The following is a 14,689-nucleotide window of genomic DNA, read 5'->3' as shown; positions in this document are numbered from 1 at the left end:
AGACCATGACCTGAGCTGAAACCAAGAGTCGGATGCTTCACCGACTGAGCCACCCAAATGCCCCTGGCCTGATTTTAGTCCTTAGGGAGTCAGTGTGTGTTGCTGCTTTATCGAAATACAGTTCAGTTGGAGCCCCAAACATACTTCCTATGCTTTCCAGATGCCTCCTTCCTGAGCCACCAGGAGAGGACCCTCAGCTGACTTAATTTGGTTCACATGTGCCTACCCTGTTGAAAAACTGTGTTTTCATTCTTGAAGAAACTCATGGGAAGGCATGTTTCTTATAGGTCCACAGACTAATTTGTATGAAAATGTCCTTGGTACGACTTAAGCCAAGTAATTATGAAGATTGTTTTGAGTATTTCATGAAGGCTACGAAGTTGGAACAGGTAAGTCATGGGTGTGAAAGCTTTCATTGGTCTGCCTCGTTTATTTTTATTTTTGTAGCCATCATTTCTATTTCCCTATTTTATGACCGCTCAAATGTTCTGATGCTTTGTCTTCAACCTGAGTTGATGCGGTGGGAGTGACTGGACATTTAAGATATCTTTACGGGTCTTTGTTTTAAACTCCCCCCTTTGCGTATATGTAATATGCAGCAAATGAGGACACATTGCTCTAGTGGATGAACAAGAGAGAAGAAAGGCCTTAATTTCTGAGTGGAGAAGTCTCCTATGTGGAAAAGTAGATCAAGACTGTTATCAAAAGTTTGTCTTCGTTATTGCACTTTCTTACGATCCCCCCCCCAAAATTTTTTTTGCCACATTGTGCCTTTCCTACTGGAATCGTAAATTGAATACAATTTTACACCATATGCTAAAATACAATTTAGCACCTGTTTGCACTGTGAAGTGGATATTGTCATATTGAATGCATGATCTATGGAGAAACCCCTGTAGTCTTACCTGCTGATGCTGTGTTGTTGGAGGATACCTTTTGGATGATTTTTTTCCCTTCCCTCCCCGCCCCCCAGGATGTTTTTGATCCCTGTCTTCTAAATTCTGACAATATTCGTTATTAATTTTTTGAAGTATGAAAGAAAAGGAAACCAGTGAGTGTCCAAGGAGGTGGGAAGGTTACTTACTACAAGGGTGACATTACCTCGGTAGAATCCACCACCAAAGCCTATGCTTCATCTTTGCAGGGTTAGAGGTATAGTTTGCAGGCACCAGTAGTGACCTTCACATAAGCAAGAACAAGACTGATGATGGGACAAGAATGCCACTTTATAAATCTTAGAGTCAAAATAGAACTACCAAGGATACCAGATGTCCGTAGCTCTGACAGTGAGTTCGCTTCCTGTGCAAGCTAGATGGAGGCAAGGTAACAATCCGAAGGCTTAGTCAGAACAAGGAAAAGGATTCAGATGTTTTGGAAATCGGATGGCCTGAAACTCTAACTTTCATCTCCATAAGAAAGCCATATACGATACAGGCTGGTTGAGAAGGGCAGGGTGCCCTCTTTCTGCTTGGTGCCAGTCTCTCTTGATTTATTTTTTCTTGAGTGCTTATGATAGGTGATGCAGTGCGGGAAGCAAGCACTGAGGACACAAAGCATAATTCTGCTCCCAGTTCTGAGCTGCGGGGTTTCCTCAGCACAGAGCAAGACTCCTACTCCAGCTGGGTGTTCTACAATTTAGCTCAATTCTGACACTATCTACCTGGAGATAAGATCAGATCTCACAGGTGAAGAGCTGTCTTACAAGACTGCGCCCCCCCCCCTGCCACCACCCCACTTAGGTACCAATCAAGTTGTCACCTGTGCTTCTGACCAACCAGCTTACAGATCAGAGGTCACAACAACCCTCTCCCTGCGTTCAATTAATTTGCTAGAGGGGCTCACAGAATTCAGAGAAACCTTTTACCTACCAGATTACCAGTTTATTACAAAAGGATATGTAACTCAGGAGCCAGATGGAAGGGGTACATAGGGCAGGGTACGGGGAAAGGGCACCAAGCTTCTGCACTCTGTCCAGTGCACCACTCACCCCAGATCTCCATGTGTTCACCAATCCATGAGCTCTCCGAACCCCACCATGTTGGGATTTTCTGGAGGCTTCCTTGCATAGGAATGAGTGATTAAATCACTGGCCATTGGTGATTAATTCCATCTCTAGCTCCTCTCCCCCCCCCCCCCACCAAACCAGGGGTAAAGACTTAAAATTTGGTTCCCCTGGCAACCAGTCCCCTCTTTTAGAAAGGGCCAATAATCGCCTTGTTTGCATAACAAAAGGTATGTTAACCCTCTCATCCCTTAGGAAATCTCAAGGGTTTTAACAGCTCTATATGCCAGAAAGACAAAGACCACATATATATTACTTATTATAAATCATAATGTCACACAGGGACAGACTAGAGAAAAGGGCTCTTGTTCCCGCCTTTGAGGAGCTTGCTTTCTATTAGAGAAGAAAAATAATAAGCCAGTTAACCAGTTAATATAAAAAACCAAGATGACCACAGTTTGTGCTTGCTTATAAGCTATGAATCAAGTAGAGTTATGTATTGAAGCCAGTTGAGATGGGGGGGGGGGGTCGTGAAAGACCTCAGCGAAGCCTAAAGGATGAGTTTGCAGCCTGTGATCAGTGTCTCCCCTTCTACCCACCCCCACCCATCTCTGGAAAACACCATTCTACTCTCTGTAACTATGAGGTCAACTTTTCTTCTTGTTTTTCAAAAAAGCCCACATGTAAGTGAGATTGGGTGGTATTTGTCTTTGTGCCTGGCTTACCTCACTTAGCACAATATCCTCCAAATTCATCCTTCTCGTCGCAAAGGGCAGGATTTCCTTCTTTTTGAAGGCTGAATAAAACTCTGTTGTATATACATACCACAAAGTCTTTACTCATTCATCCGCTAATCAACACTTAGGTTGTTTCTGTATCTTGGTGACTGTGACTAATGCTGCAATGAACATATGAGTGCAGATATCTCTTTGAGATACTGATTTTATTTCCTCTGGGTATATACCCAGAAGTAGGATTGCCGGATCATATGGCAGATCTATTGTTAATGTTTTTGAGAGATCTCCGTATTGTTTTCCGTAATGGCAGTACCAATTTACATCCCTACCAACGGCACACAAAGTGTTCCCTTTTCTCCATTCTAATCTGAGTCGATTTTCGTAACAATTTTTCCTTGAAGTTGTTCATGCGTATGTAAATATGTGTACAAAGCCATCCTGTGATTTACTTAAGGGACTACGTACACATGTTAGGGTGCAAGGTGTCAAGCCCCTTCTTTCTCTCTTGGGAGTTAGAGTCTTCGCATGTATGTGCAAAAAGCTGTCAGATAGAGGGTGAACAGAACCCTGGCTGCCCAAAACTCAGTCCCCATGCGCAATAAGCAATGGTCACCCAGTCTCTGGTTGGTGTGCAGCCTGCTATGTCCAAACCAGGGCATGCTGGGATTGTGCGGGAAGTTTGAACCCTCTGCCTCCCTGCTTCCTCAGGGTGGCGCTGCTCTGTTTCAGGAGGCAAAGAATATCAATTATACATTACGGTTTACGGGACCTACTGTCATATGCCAGCGAAAAATGCCCCCTCACTGAGGATCTATGGTGTAGTACAATCACAGTAACTGGCTTTGATTTATAACCCAAAACATCCTATGAAAAAGAAAAAAAATCTTACCGTGACCAAGTCTACCTGAGCCTGAACCGGGAGGTGCAACAGTTAACTAAACCTTTCCAGAAGTAAGTGAAACCAAAACAGTCCTGGGAGCCCTCAGCCCGTTCCAAACCAGCCAGCCTTGCAGCTCAGACTATCAGTTGCTCATGCTCACGTGCTTACGTTACTTTCCGACAAACCGTGGTTCATTTGTATGTACTTAAATACTTGTCTGTTCAATGATGTCATTTTGACTGGAACTTTGGACATTTTTTTGTTGGTGGTGGTGGCGCTACGATTCTTGAGCCACATAATTAATCAACACCAGAGGGCTGCTCAGGTCTCAACAGTGCAGCGTTTAGTAAAACATCCCTCTATCACCAATACCTCTGATACTATATTCCTCGATCCAGATATAGTGGAACATGAACCTCGTAAGTACGATTTCAGCTTTGAGTCTACAACACGCAAAAGACAGAGATTTCACGTGAGAGAAACTTACTCTCTTCCCCCATTGTCTTATCTGTTCCCAGAAAAATCAATGTAATTTATCTATGAAAAGGCAAATGACGGGTTGATTTTTTCCCTCCTCTTGATCCACGTGAGCCCCATTGTTAATCAGTTTTTCATTCTTTATTTTTTAAACACAGAGTCAATTTTATTCTTTTTTTTTTAATGTTCATTTATTTTTGAGGGAGAGAGAGAGGGAGGGAGAGAGCATGAGTGAGTGAGGGGTAGAGAGAGAGGGAGACAGAGAATCTCTGACAGTGCAGAGCCCGAGGCGGGGCTCATACTCCTGAACCAAATCGTGAGATCATGACCGGAGCCAAAGTTGGAGGCTTAACCAACTGAGCCACCCAGGCGCCCCCATTTTTCATTCTTTAAAACGTCCCAAGTTTGAGTTTAAGAAACCAATAGTGTGACACTAATACTTTTCAAAAAGACAGGAATACATTGACTATCCTTGGATATCACACTTTTGACAACTGATTTTTACAATGAGATATTCTGGAGTGGATTCATGACCACTTGTCATAATTGTTTTAAGTGCCTCGGTTGGGACCATGGACTCCCAGACATTCTGGCTCTTCAGGGCAGAGAAGTAATATACTCATAAAGTAATATACCCACGCTTTGGGTTCTAACCCTTTTGAAAGGCATGTTAAAATCAGCTCTTTACTTCCCCGGCTGTCTGAAAACATTAGTAAAGTTCTAATACATTTGGTTCCTGAGACGTCATTTTTAAAAAATTTATAAAACCGTGTTAGGATTCCAACAGGTTTATTTTTCATCTGAATTTCTTAAAAAGTAAAGACATTTTCAGGTGCTACTCAAAACTTCAGAGGAAATGTGTACTTGTGACAAATCATTCCCATTTTGAAGACCTGCGTTATATTTGGTGACTTTTAAACTGTGTAGCAATACCTCTGAATTTATAAAAGAGTTAATCAAATGAATTAGATTTCATTCCCAGGTCACTCTTATCTGGGATGGCCAGTAAGGTGGCCATTAGCTGGGATGTGGAGGCTTTTTTACCGGTTCATAATCTCTACGGCAACCCCTGCTCTCCATAGCACCCGGAAGACGCTTTACTTGCCTCTCCTACACATGAAAGTAATGCAGAAATAGCCATTGAAACAGAGATGTAGGAGTAGCCTTAAATTATTCAAGATCTTTATTACTAATGAATGCACTTTTGTGAGGCCTTAAAAAGGGTGCAACCTCAATGTCATTGTTTTAGAGGCAATTGCTGCGCAGTCAGAACAAGACATCAGCTCTCCATAGGAATGCCACGTCTGGAAATCTGTTATGACTCAGCTTTTCCCTCTTTCAAAACTGCCGAGTAACCTACACGGACTGTTTGCTAAACTGCTTCTTCCATAAAGTCCGAAAGGTAAGGAGCTGACGGGAAGGTGGATCAATTTCATCTCCAGCTGTACTGTTGATGGTACAGGAGGCTGAACCCTTCTCACCTACCTGGGGGCTTTAGGAAGAGCTCAAGGGAGCAGTTGTATGCCCCCAAGGAGTTCTAATCTGATTGCTCTTGCTAGAACTTTTCAAAACAAATCATACTTGAATATATTTGAAACTTTCCTAGTTTGGGGCAAGTCAGGGATGATCACTATCGCTGTCATTTTAAATAACTTATGCAATCGATTTTTGTTTGCAAACTGTGCCATTAAATAACTCATTCATTAGAAGAGGAGGAAAGTGCTATTTAAATTTGTCACACAACTTTAAATTCTTTATGTTTATTTATTTTTGAGACAGAGACAGAGCGTATGTAAGTGGGGGAGGGTCAGAGAGAGAGAGGGAGACACAGAATCCAAAGCAGGCTCCAGGCTCCAGGCTCCAGGCTCTGAGCCATCAGCACAGATCCAACACAGGGCTCAAACCCACGAACCGGGAGATCATGACCTGAGCCAAAGTGGGACGCTCAACCAACTGAGCCACCCAGGCACCCCAATTGTCATGTAAATTTAAAAAACAGTTCTCAACTGCTTATGTTAAAAAATGGGTTTTTGGGGCGCCTGGGTGGCTCAGTCGGTTAGGCGGCCGAATTCGGCTCAGGTCATGATCTTGCGGTCCGTAAGTTCAAGCCCCGCGTCGGGCTCTGTGCTGACAGCTCAGAGCCTGGAGCCTGTTTCAGATTCTGTGTCTCCCTCTCTCTGACCCTCCCCCGTTCATGCTCTGTCTCTCTCTGTCTCAAAAATAAATAAATGTTAAAAAAAAAATTTTTTCAAAAATGGGTTTTTTTCTTAGAACTGTGTAAGGTTTCATATAGCATAATCCATTAACCTATTCTTTTTGTTGTAAGTTCAGATATATATATATATATATATTTATATTTATATGTAGTCTGAACAATAGTTGCAACATGAAACAGCAGGTAGCTAATTGACTACTCTCTTTAAAATAAAACATCAATTGAATTCTGTGTTCAATACTCATATATGCATATTTGTGATAAGGTGTTCAAATGGATAATATTTGTCAGAAATTTAATACATCGATTATTTAGTATAGAACTGCTAGAAGCTTAAGCATTGAGAGCTTCAAATTTTGTCCTTAAAAATTCAAGTAAATTTGCATTTTCTTGAAATGAGAATCTAGTCTCCTGCTAAAATTATAATGCCTCAAAAGTTCTAAGTATTCACATATTAGTCTCAGAAGCTGTTCTCAATTTCTGAGGTACAGCTCCGAATCCCTACAGGCGTGGCCAGTATAAGAAGCCTCTATCCCTATATTCCTTATTTTTATTCCCCAAGGAGAGTACACAGGCTCTCTGAACACCTTTTACTCATTGCTTCACAGGGGAAATGGCTTTGCTTAGCGGTCTTTTTGTTTCCCCCCCTTTCCCCTTCCATTGCAAAACCTTTCTGCTTAAAATATGGATTTATTTCCAGTTCCAGGGGCCCTCTTACCAACTGCCATTCTAAGAAATTCCTGAAATGGATCCAGATAAACAAGGTGAGTACTATTGTCGAGGTTCTGAGCACAGTCTGTAAAAAAAAAAATTAGGCACAGATGCTGTATTTTCAGACCTCTGAGTTACAAAAACAGTAGACATTTGGCATCTGGCTGAAAAAGAAACTAGTGGGTGATTGAAAAGATATTCTTTCTTTTTTTTTTTTTCAAACAGAAATTCATAACGTATGGAAGAGAGTTTAGTCTATTGTCCCCAAAGCACCAAAAGTAATTTAACAAAAGATTTGTTCTCCATATAATTAACACTTTAAATTGCTATTCACATATAGCTTGTCTTATTTTTGTATATTTTCTTGTTTACTGTTAAAATGACATCCTTGTACCTATTTTAATGTCAGGGGTAAGTTCACAGTATTATGGGGGCACAAAGTTGGGGGAAAGGTCTCACAGCTGTCACTATATAAATATTTGATAAATGGGTATGGGGACACCAGTGCCCCTTTCTACCAATATTTCTGAATGCCAAGGTAGGCCCAGGACTGGCTTGTGACATTTTTATTGCTGAATCGAGTTTCAGCCCTATTCTGCTACCTGAAATCTAGAGTGTTAACTTCACTTGCTTTACGTAAACTTCGGTCATATCTCAAGTGATTTATCTAAAACGACATATGGATGAGTCAAATCATCTTTGGGGTTTCCAAATCGAAGCCCTCATTGTAATAAGCTTCATACGAAGAGGTAGATAACCCGTTCAAAGCCCGACGTTCTCTCCCTAAAGGGATGCCTCCCGAGTTTAGTGTCACCAGAATCACCTGGAGCCTTTGTTAAAGTGCCGCGCTCCACCCCCAGAGTTTGTGACTCAGTAGGTCTGGGCTGGGGTCTGAGAACACGCGTGTCTAACAGGCTCCCAGGTGGAAGCTACTTGCTGGAAGCCCTGAGGACCACCGGCCAAAAATCTCTCTTTCTGGATCATCGCACTAGAGATGATGCACAGCTGAAAGATAGGTTATTGCATTCTGTCTCAGCAGACATTGATGTGCTGACACGTATTGATCTGGCTAAGCAAAAATAAGAATCGTTTAAAGCAACACGTGTTTCCCAAATTGCTTCCATGAACAAGACCATATGTAGCTTGTACTATTATTTCTTTAAGCATCTAAAACTACTCTCTTCATAGCTTTGAGCCTGAGACATCAAGCGATTTCTTCCTTTCTTGAGTTTTCTCCCACCAGCAGGAAAGCAAAAAAAAAAAAAAAAAAGCCTTTAGGAAGCAGAGCTGGTAGTGAATCACCTGGGATACTCATTCATTTGCCACGCTGTATTCTGTCACAGCTTGCCGCGCTATGCTGCATAACTTCATCAGAGGACACTGCAAAACGCAATCTGACAGGAGTGCACTGGGCCAGATGGTAGGGCAGCTATAGAATCGCTCTTGCACCCATGACAGCATCTGGGAACCCGCAGAGCCCCTAGTTTGCTGATTTTCGATATTCCCTTGTTGCATCGGAGTGGAGCCAGGGCACAAAAACTGGCCAGTTTCCAGAAGGAAAGACAATGTTGGGCATTACATTTTAGTAAAACTATTTCCACACCGTGACGGCTGCTCTCAATTTGTTTTCCTTCTCCAGATTATAGGGCAGAGGGGTTTCTGACTTCTCCATACTCCAACACTGGACTCATCTGAAAACTGGAAAGCATTTTCCAAACATAGGGAAATATTAAATAACAAAAGATTTAGCACAAATTGTAGCTTCTTTGATATCGTTGCATCTGTTCAAAAAAGGGGTGGGTGGAGGGAGATGTGGAGAGTTCATAGGATTGCTTGTGTAATGACGTTTTAAGGCACATTTACCGGAGGTAAATGGCTTCCGCTCATGATCGTATATCGATCACTGAATTCGTGTACGTTCCGGGAGAGGCTTTTGGTGGCTCTAACCCCCGAAGGGTGGATCTGACCTCGTTCAGCACCATAAGCCCCTCAGTGGTTGAGCATACTGCCTGGCACTCCGTATCCATATGTGCAACAGCTAGAACTTTCCCCCCACAACCCTCCAGGGCACAAAACATTATCTTCTCAACCTAAACCAGGACATTGTAGCTTGGTAGGCAGTTCAGATCCAGTTAAGTTTGGGAAGGAGCCATGCCTTAAAGACAGACAAAAACTTCTAAGCTTCTTATGCTGAACATCCCGTCCGAAGTATTCAGAATTTCTTGTACAGGAATGAGCCTCTCGCCCTCTTCGGGAAAAAGAGAACGGTAAGTAGAGCAACCGTGAAATCGAGATTGGTTCTCAAGGCAAGGCAGAGTCCGGAATGTGTGTATGGGCCAAGGAGGAGGAGTTAGGAGACAGGATGAAGTAGAGGATTCAGGAAGTGAGGGATCCAGGTGGTATTTGGTTTAACAAAGTCTGTCTCCAAGGGAACTTTTTCCTCCGGCCACCCAGCACCCATTCGGCTTTCTTCTGGTGAACGAATGCCCCTACTCTGCTTTAGAAGAACAACTTGCCCTTGATCTTGGACCGTGAAATGATATACGTGTAGATTCAAACTCTCCCGTTTCCATGGGTGGCTTTGGTTCTTTAATGGACCTTTCATACGAAGGCCTGAGTGGGCTGACTTCAGGATGGCCCCTTCAACACAAAGAAGCCGTTAAATCTTCCAGAAAGAGTTTACACCTTGGAACACACACCAGAATGGACGTAGAGACATTGCCTTTTCATCCTTTAAGTCCTTCCACTTCTGCAAGAATAAGGAGAAATTTAATATCACCCTAAATTGTCCTGCCACATATGTTTGAATCGATGAAATCCACGGAGCGGGCCCTTGTTTTGTTTGCTCTGGGGCCTGCCTAGCAGGGGCCAGCGAGCTGCCTGTTTCTATCACAATCACGCCTGGAGCACACATACCTATTTATCTGCTGAAGAAAGTGAAGATGAAAACGTGGACTCATTCCCGCCCCCCCCCCCCAAAAAAAGGACTTAGTTGTGGCTCCACAGCTTTCTCTTCACCGCACTGTGAAATGGGTGTAGAAACACTCAATGCCTGGTAAGTGCTCAGAAATGTTAGCCATTGTTGCAGCGGTGTTAGGGGCGGTAACTCTCGAAAGAAGGTATATTAATGATTCTTCTCTGATTAGAAAAAGGACATACGCTCTTTATAAGCAAATGGAGGTGATACCAACAAGTAGAAAGAAAATAACTACAAATACTAAGAATTCAAGAAACCAGAGATATCCTCTATGAACAATTTGGCAAACGCTCCTAGAAATTAAGCTCCACGGGACAAGGATTTGTATCTGTTTTGTTCATTGCCATAGTTCAGAGGCCTGGAATCGTGCTGGGGCCATACAGTAGGAGCGCAATAAACATTTGCTGAACAAATGAACGGATGGAGAGTTCTGTGCTGTCTTCATTTATAAATATATGTGTGTACATCTGACTACAATATATTAACAAAGTTGAGTTTATATTCTACACAGAGTTTTTTATCCTATTTGTTTCACAAGCTGTTTCCTTTTTATTTAAAATGTTTAGTGGACTCAGAGGGTACCCTCTAAGGTCACCTGCAGCCTAGGACATTTTTGTTGTTGTTGTTCGCAGGTAGGAAAAAGAGCTCTAAGACTGTTTCCTCACCTGCAAAATAACAGAGCTATGTGATCTCTCAGATCCCCCTCTTGGATGTGGGGTTTATCTAACGAGATGGTCTTTTTATTCATGATATTTCATCTTTTCTTTACAGATGCGCTTAACAGTATTGAGAATTCCATTTACAGAACAGCCTTCAAATTACGATCAGTGCAAACTCTGTGCCAGTGTAAGTACAGGCTCTCGTTAAAAACTCGAAATCATCTGATCCTGATGTGTGATGTGAAATTCCGAGAGAAAACAAGTACTCCCCCATGTGAGCGACTGCTGGATCCGGAAGGTGTGATCTGTGCATTCACCACATTAGTAACAGAAGGTGGAGTGGGGGGGGGGGGGGCACACCTTGCGTGTTCCACACGCGCGTAGCCTCACCAACAGGAGACGATAATTCGTGGATGAGGATTTTATTTTAATTTTTTTTTAACTTGGTTTCTGGACATGTTTTTGCTTGTTTCCTTTTCAGGATAACAATAGTGACACAAAATGAAATTACAAAATAAGTTAGTTTGGAATCTCCACTTGTAGATTTAAGCATGACAATTTTAAATTCCTTCTGCCACATAAGATTTGCATTTGAAATTGTACCTCTCTCCCTGAACGTGCAAAAGTATATTCAGATGAATAATCCTTGGGCCACACATTTTAAAACTATCTCAAGAGTTCTCTGAGAACTGCTTTTTTTTTCTGCATTAAATTTTCTGCATTAAATTGCTTAATTGCTATGATTTTCTTATACTGTCATCATAGGCAAACTAAGGTAAAATGTGGTAAACATGTTTATTTATTAAAAATTCTCCAAAATGAATTAGACTGGGCTCTAGCTATGAAAAATAACAGGGATTCAACATCTCTAATAAGTTCTGTATTTTGCATTATAAAATCTCTTCATAGGAAATAATTTAAGACATGTATCATTTTAGACCTAAATGAAGTTGTGTTACACATATGACATTTCTCCTGAAGCTGAAATTTTTTTAGGGGTTGCCTGGGTGGCTCAGTGGGTTAAGCAACTGACTTCGGCTTGGATCATGATCTCACGGTGCGTGAGTTCGAGCCCCGCGCTGGGCTCTGTGCTGACAGCTCGGAGCCTGGAGCCTGCTTCGGGTTCTGTGTCTCCCTCTCTCTCTGCCCTTCCCCTGATCACACTCTGTCTCTCTCTGTCTCTCAAAAATAAATAAATGTTTTTTAAAAAAAATTTAGTAAGTAACGGGGCGCCTGGGTGGCGCAGTCGGTTAAGCGTCCGACTTCAGCCAGGTCACGATCTCGCGGTCCGTGAGTTCGAGCCCCGCATCAGGCCCTGGGCTGATGGCTCAGAGCCTGGAGCCTGTTTCCGATTCTGTGTCTCCCTCTCTCTCTGCCCCTCCCCCGTTCATGCTCTGTCTCTCTCTGTCCCAAAAATAAATAAAAAAACGTTGAAAAAAATTTTTTTTAATTTAGTAAGTAAAAAAAGAAATTTTTTCATAGTTTACCTTCTGCCTTACAAGTTCTAGAGACCAGTGGTTTTCAAATTATGCTTTCACAAAGTGCACATGGATGCTATTGAACACAGCAAGAAAGGAAGTGGGAAAGGGAAGTACAGGCAAGTGAGGGAAACGTAAAAGATCATCTCTTCAACCAGTACAACTAGTTGTCTCTATTTTCTCTACTACATTCTGTACAAGGATCCTTTGAAGAAAGATTCTCGGCTTTTTAAACAGATTTTTTTTTTTTTTTTTTTTTTACTTAGCAAGGCAGACAAACCCACTTGTAAGTATTATTTACTCTTCCAGGAATCAACAAAAGGCAAAATATGCTCACTGAAAGTTTACACTGAATTATGCTATTTTCCTGGGGAACTTCTCCATTAAAGAAAGTTAGCAGCTAATGTCTGTGTAAGCCCCCATCATCAACGCCTGAGTACGTACAAACAGCACAACTTGAGGATGTACCTTTTTGAACTTTTTATTACCCCTGGCATTAGAAACCGAGTATAAATGGGGCGCCTGGGTGGCGCAGTCGGTTAAGCGTCCGACTTCAGCCAGGTCACGATCTCGCGGTCCGTGAGTTCGAGCCCCGCGTCAGGTTCTGGGCTGATGGCTCAGAGCCTGGAGCCTGCTTCCGATTCTGTGTCTCCCTCTCTGTCTGCCCCTCCCCCGTTCATGCTCTCTATCTCTCTGTCCCAAAAATAAATAAAAGTTGAAAAAAAAAATTAAAAAAAAAAAAAAGAAACCGAGTATAAATAATACTCCTGGGAATATTAACAATACACAAAACCAGTATTTCAAAGTTCTGCCTAGAAGCGATATCCAAACAATAATCTGAAAACAAAAAAGTCCCCAAACCAGAGATAAAGCACGCGGTGAGCTGCAGACGGCGGGGTCCCAGAGCATCGCGCATAAATCTTGTGCGGAGACGAACCAACGCGCACCACCGTTATCTGTTTTGCTGTGATACCGAACTCGTGGCAGGGGACAAGAACGCCTTGCGTACCGCATGCCAGGCCAAGGGGATGCGTCTTGCGATTGCGCAACGATAAAACGGTTTGCGTCCTCCACCACCTGCAGCCAGGGTTTTATTAAAGCCACATCCTGAAACCTGCTCCTCACTTCCGCAGACTCTCTTTGAAAGCAGTATCAGAGAACAAATAAAAACTTTTATTGTACTTGCTAGATTCCTTATCTGCGAGGCTGATTTACGAGGTAGAGAAAATCGCAGGGTCTTATCATTTCACACACTGGAGCATTTTCAATGCCAGCAGCTCTGGGTGCCACTGACATCATCTGTCAGATGGTGCAAGTGGGTGTTTATTAATTTTGTCTGTTATCCTCTGTCGGCAAGAAACCATAGGGTTAGCTCTGTTTCATTCTTCCTTGTATTCATTGCCTTGTAAAATTTTTAGGAGGTGGTAAAAAAAAAAACATAAGAAATAAACCATTATTTTTTGTAAGCAACTTTATTAAGTGCCTTCCCTAGATAATAATACCGATGGAAGGGAGATCAACAAAAAGAAATATTACCGAGGCAAGGAAGGGACTTGAAGAGTCTCATAATTCAGCAACTGCTCTTTATTATAAAGATCACGGGTTTTTTTTTTTTACCTTAGGCAATTGCATTTTAACACAATATTCCTTCTGCAGCAAAGGTGCAGACACGGAAAACTATATTTGAACACAAAAGGTAAATTTACTCAGTTCATTTAATAAAGAGTATAAAAATGTTTTCGCCACTTTTCAGCACAGTGCCCTAACTTCCTTGGAAGGCTGTTTTTCAAATTTCTCACGTTTTCCCCTTTCAACTTCATTCTATAAAGCAACATTCTAGAGGTTATGCTGGCAGCAATCTGGTAACAATGCTGTACTAACAGATACGCTTTTCCAAAATCAAATCTACTATCAGAAGAATAGGGCCTGAATTCTACACAAGAGATATGCATCCAAATAGTGGTCGTATCTAATTCCTTTTAAAGAAAAGAGCTGCCAGGGCACCTGGGTGGCTCCGTCGGTTAAGCGGCCAACTTCGGCTCAGGTCATGATCTCGGGGTCTGTGAGTTTGAGCCCCGCGTCGGGCTCTGTGCTGACAGCTCAGAGCCTGGAGCCTGTTTCAGATTTTGTGTCTCCCTCTCTCTGACCCTCCCCCGTTCATGCTCTGTCTCTCTCTGTCTCAAAAATAAATAAACGTTAAAAAAAAAAAAAGAAAAGAGCTGCGATTAAAAAAGTCTCAATTAAATGCTAGATAGATGACATTTGCTTTATTTGAAGGCTTTATATGAAGGTTTTGTTCCCATTGGAAAATAAGTCAACTTTTCGTTTGCTTCCTACAGTGGACTTGATGGACAGCTCTCTGATTCAGCACGTCCTCCTACGTCACAGTTTCTGGGAAGCAAGAGAGAGCCCCCTCTCTGTGCAACACCTCTTTAAGGCTCTTCAGGAGCTGTTTCAGAGAGTCAGGGCGGAAAATCCAGGACAGGTGCATCCCAGAGCTTCAGAACTCACTCTGAGCCTTCTCACAGCGATGTATGACAGGTGAGCATGTGA

General features: G+C 42.3%; 1 protein-coding gene across 1 annotated transcript in view; it reads left to right on the top strand.

The window, feature by feature from the left end:
• Positions 1-5,202: 5,202 nt before the first annotated feature.
• DYTN (dystrotelin) overlaps positions 5,203-14,689 on the top strand; it is a 56,211-nt gene continuing 46,724 nt past the window's right edge. The window contains exons 1-4 of the mRNA XM_045034394.1: positions 5,203-5,498; positions 7,012-7,075; positions 10,771-10,845; positions 14,476-14,677. Of these exons, the coding sequence (XP_044890329.1) occupies positions 7,057-7,075; positions 10,771-10,845; positions 14,476-14,677 (296 nt within the window). The 5' untranslated portion in view covers positions 5,203-5,498; positions 7,012-7,056. The remainder of the gene's footprint in view (positions 5,499-7,011; positions 7,076-10,770; positions 10,846-14,475; positions 14,678-14,689) is intronic.

Source organism: Felis catus, chromosome C1 (genome assembly GCF_018350175.1).
Source record: "Felis catus isolate Fca126 chromosome C1, F.catus_Fca126_mat1.0, whole genome shotgun sequence".
In the NCBI taxonomy this organism is placed as follows: domain Eukaryota; kingdom Metazoa; phylum Chordata; class Mammalia; order Carnivora; family Felidae; genus Felis; species Felis catus.
The sequence above is the reverse complement of the archived record's forward strand: the minus strand, read 5'-3'. Positions and strand labels throughout refer to the sequence as shown.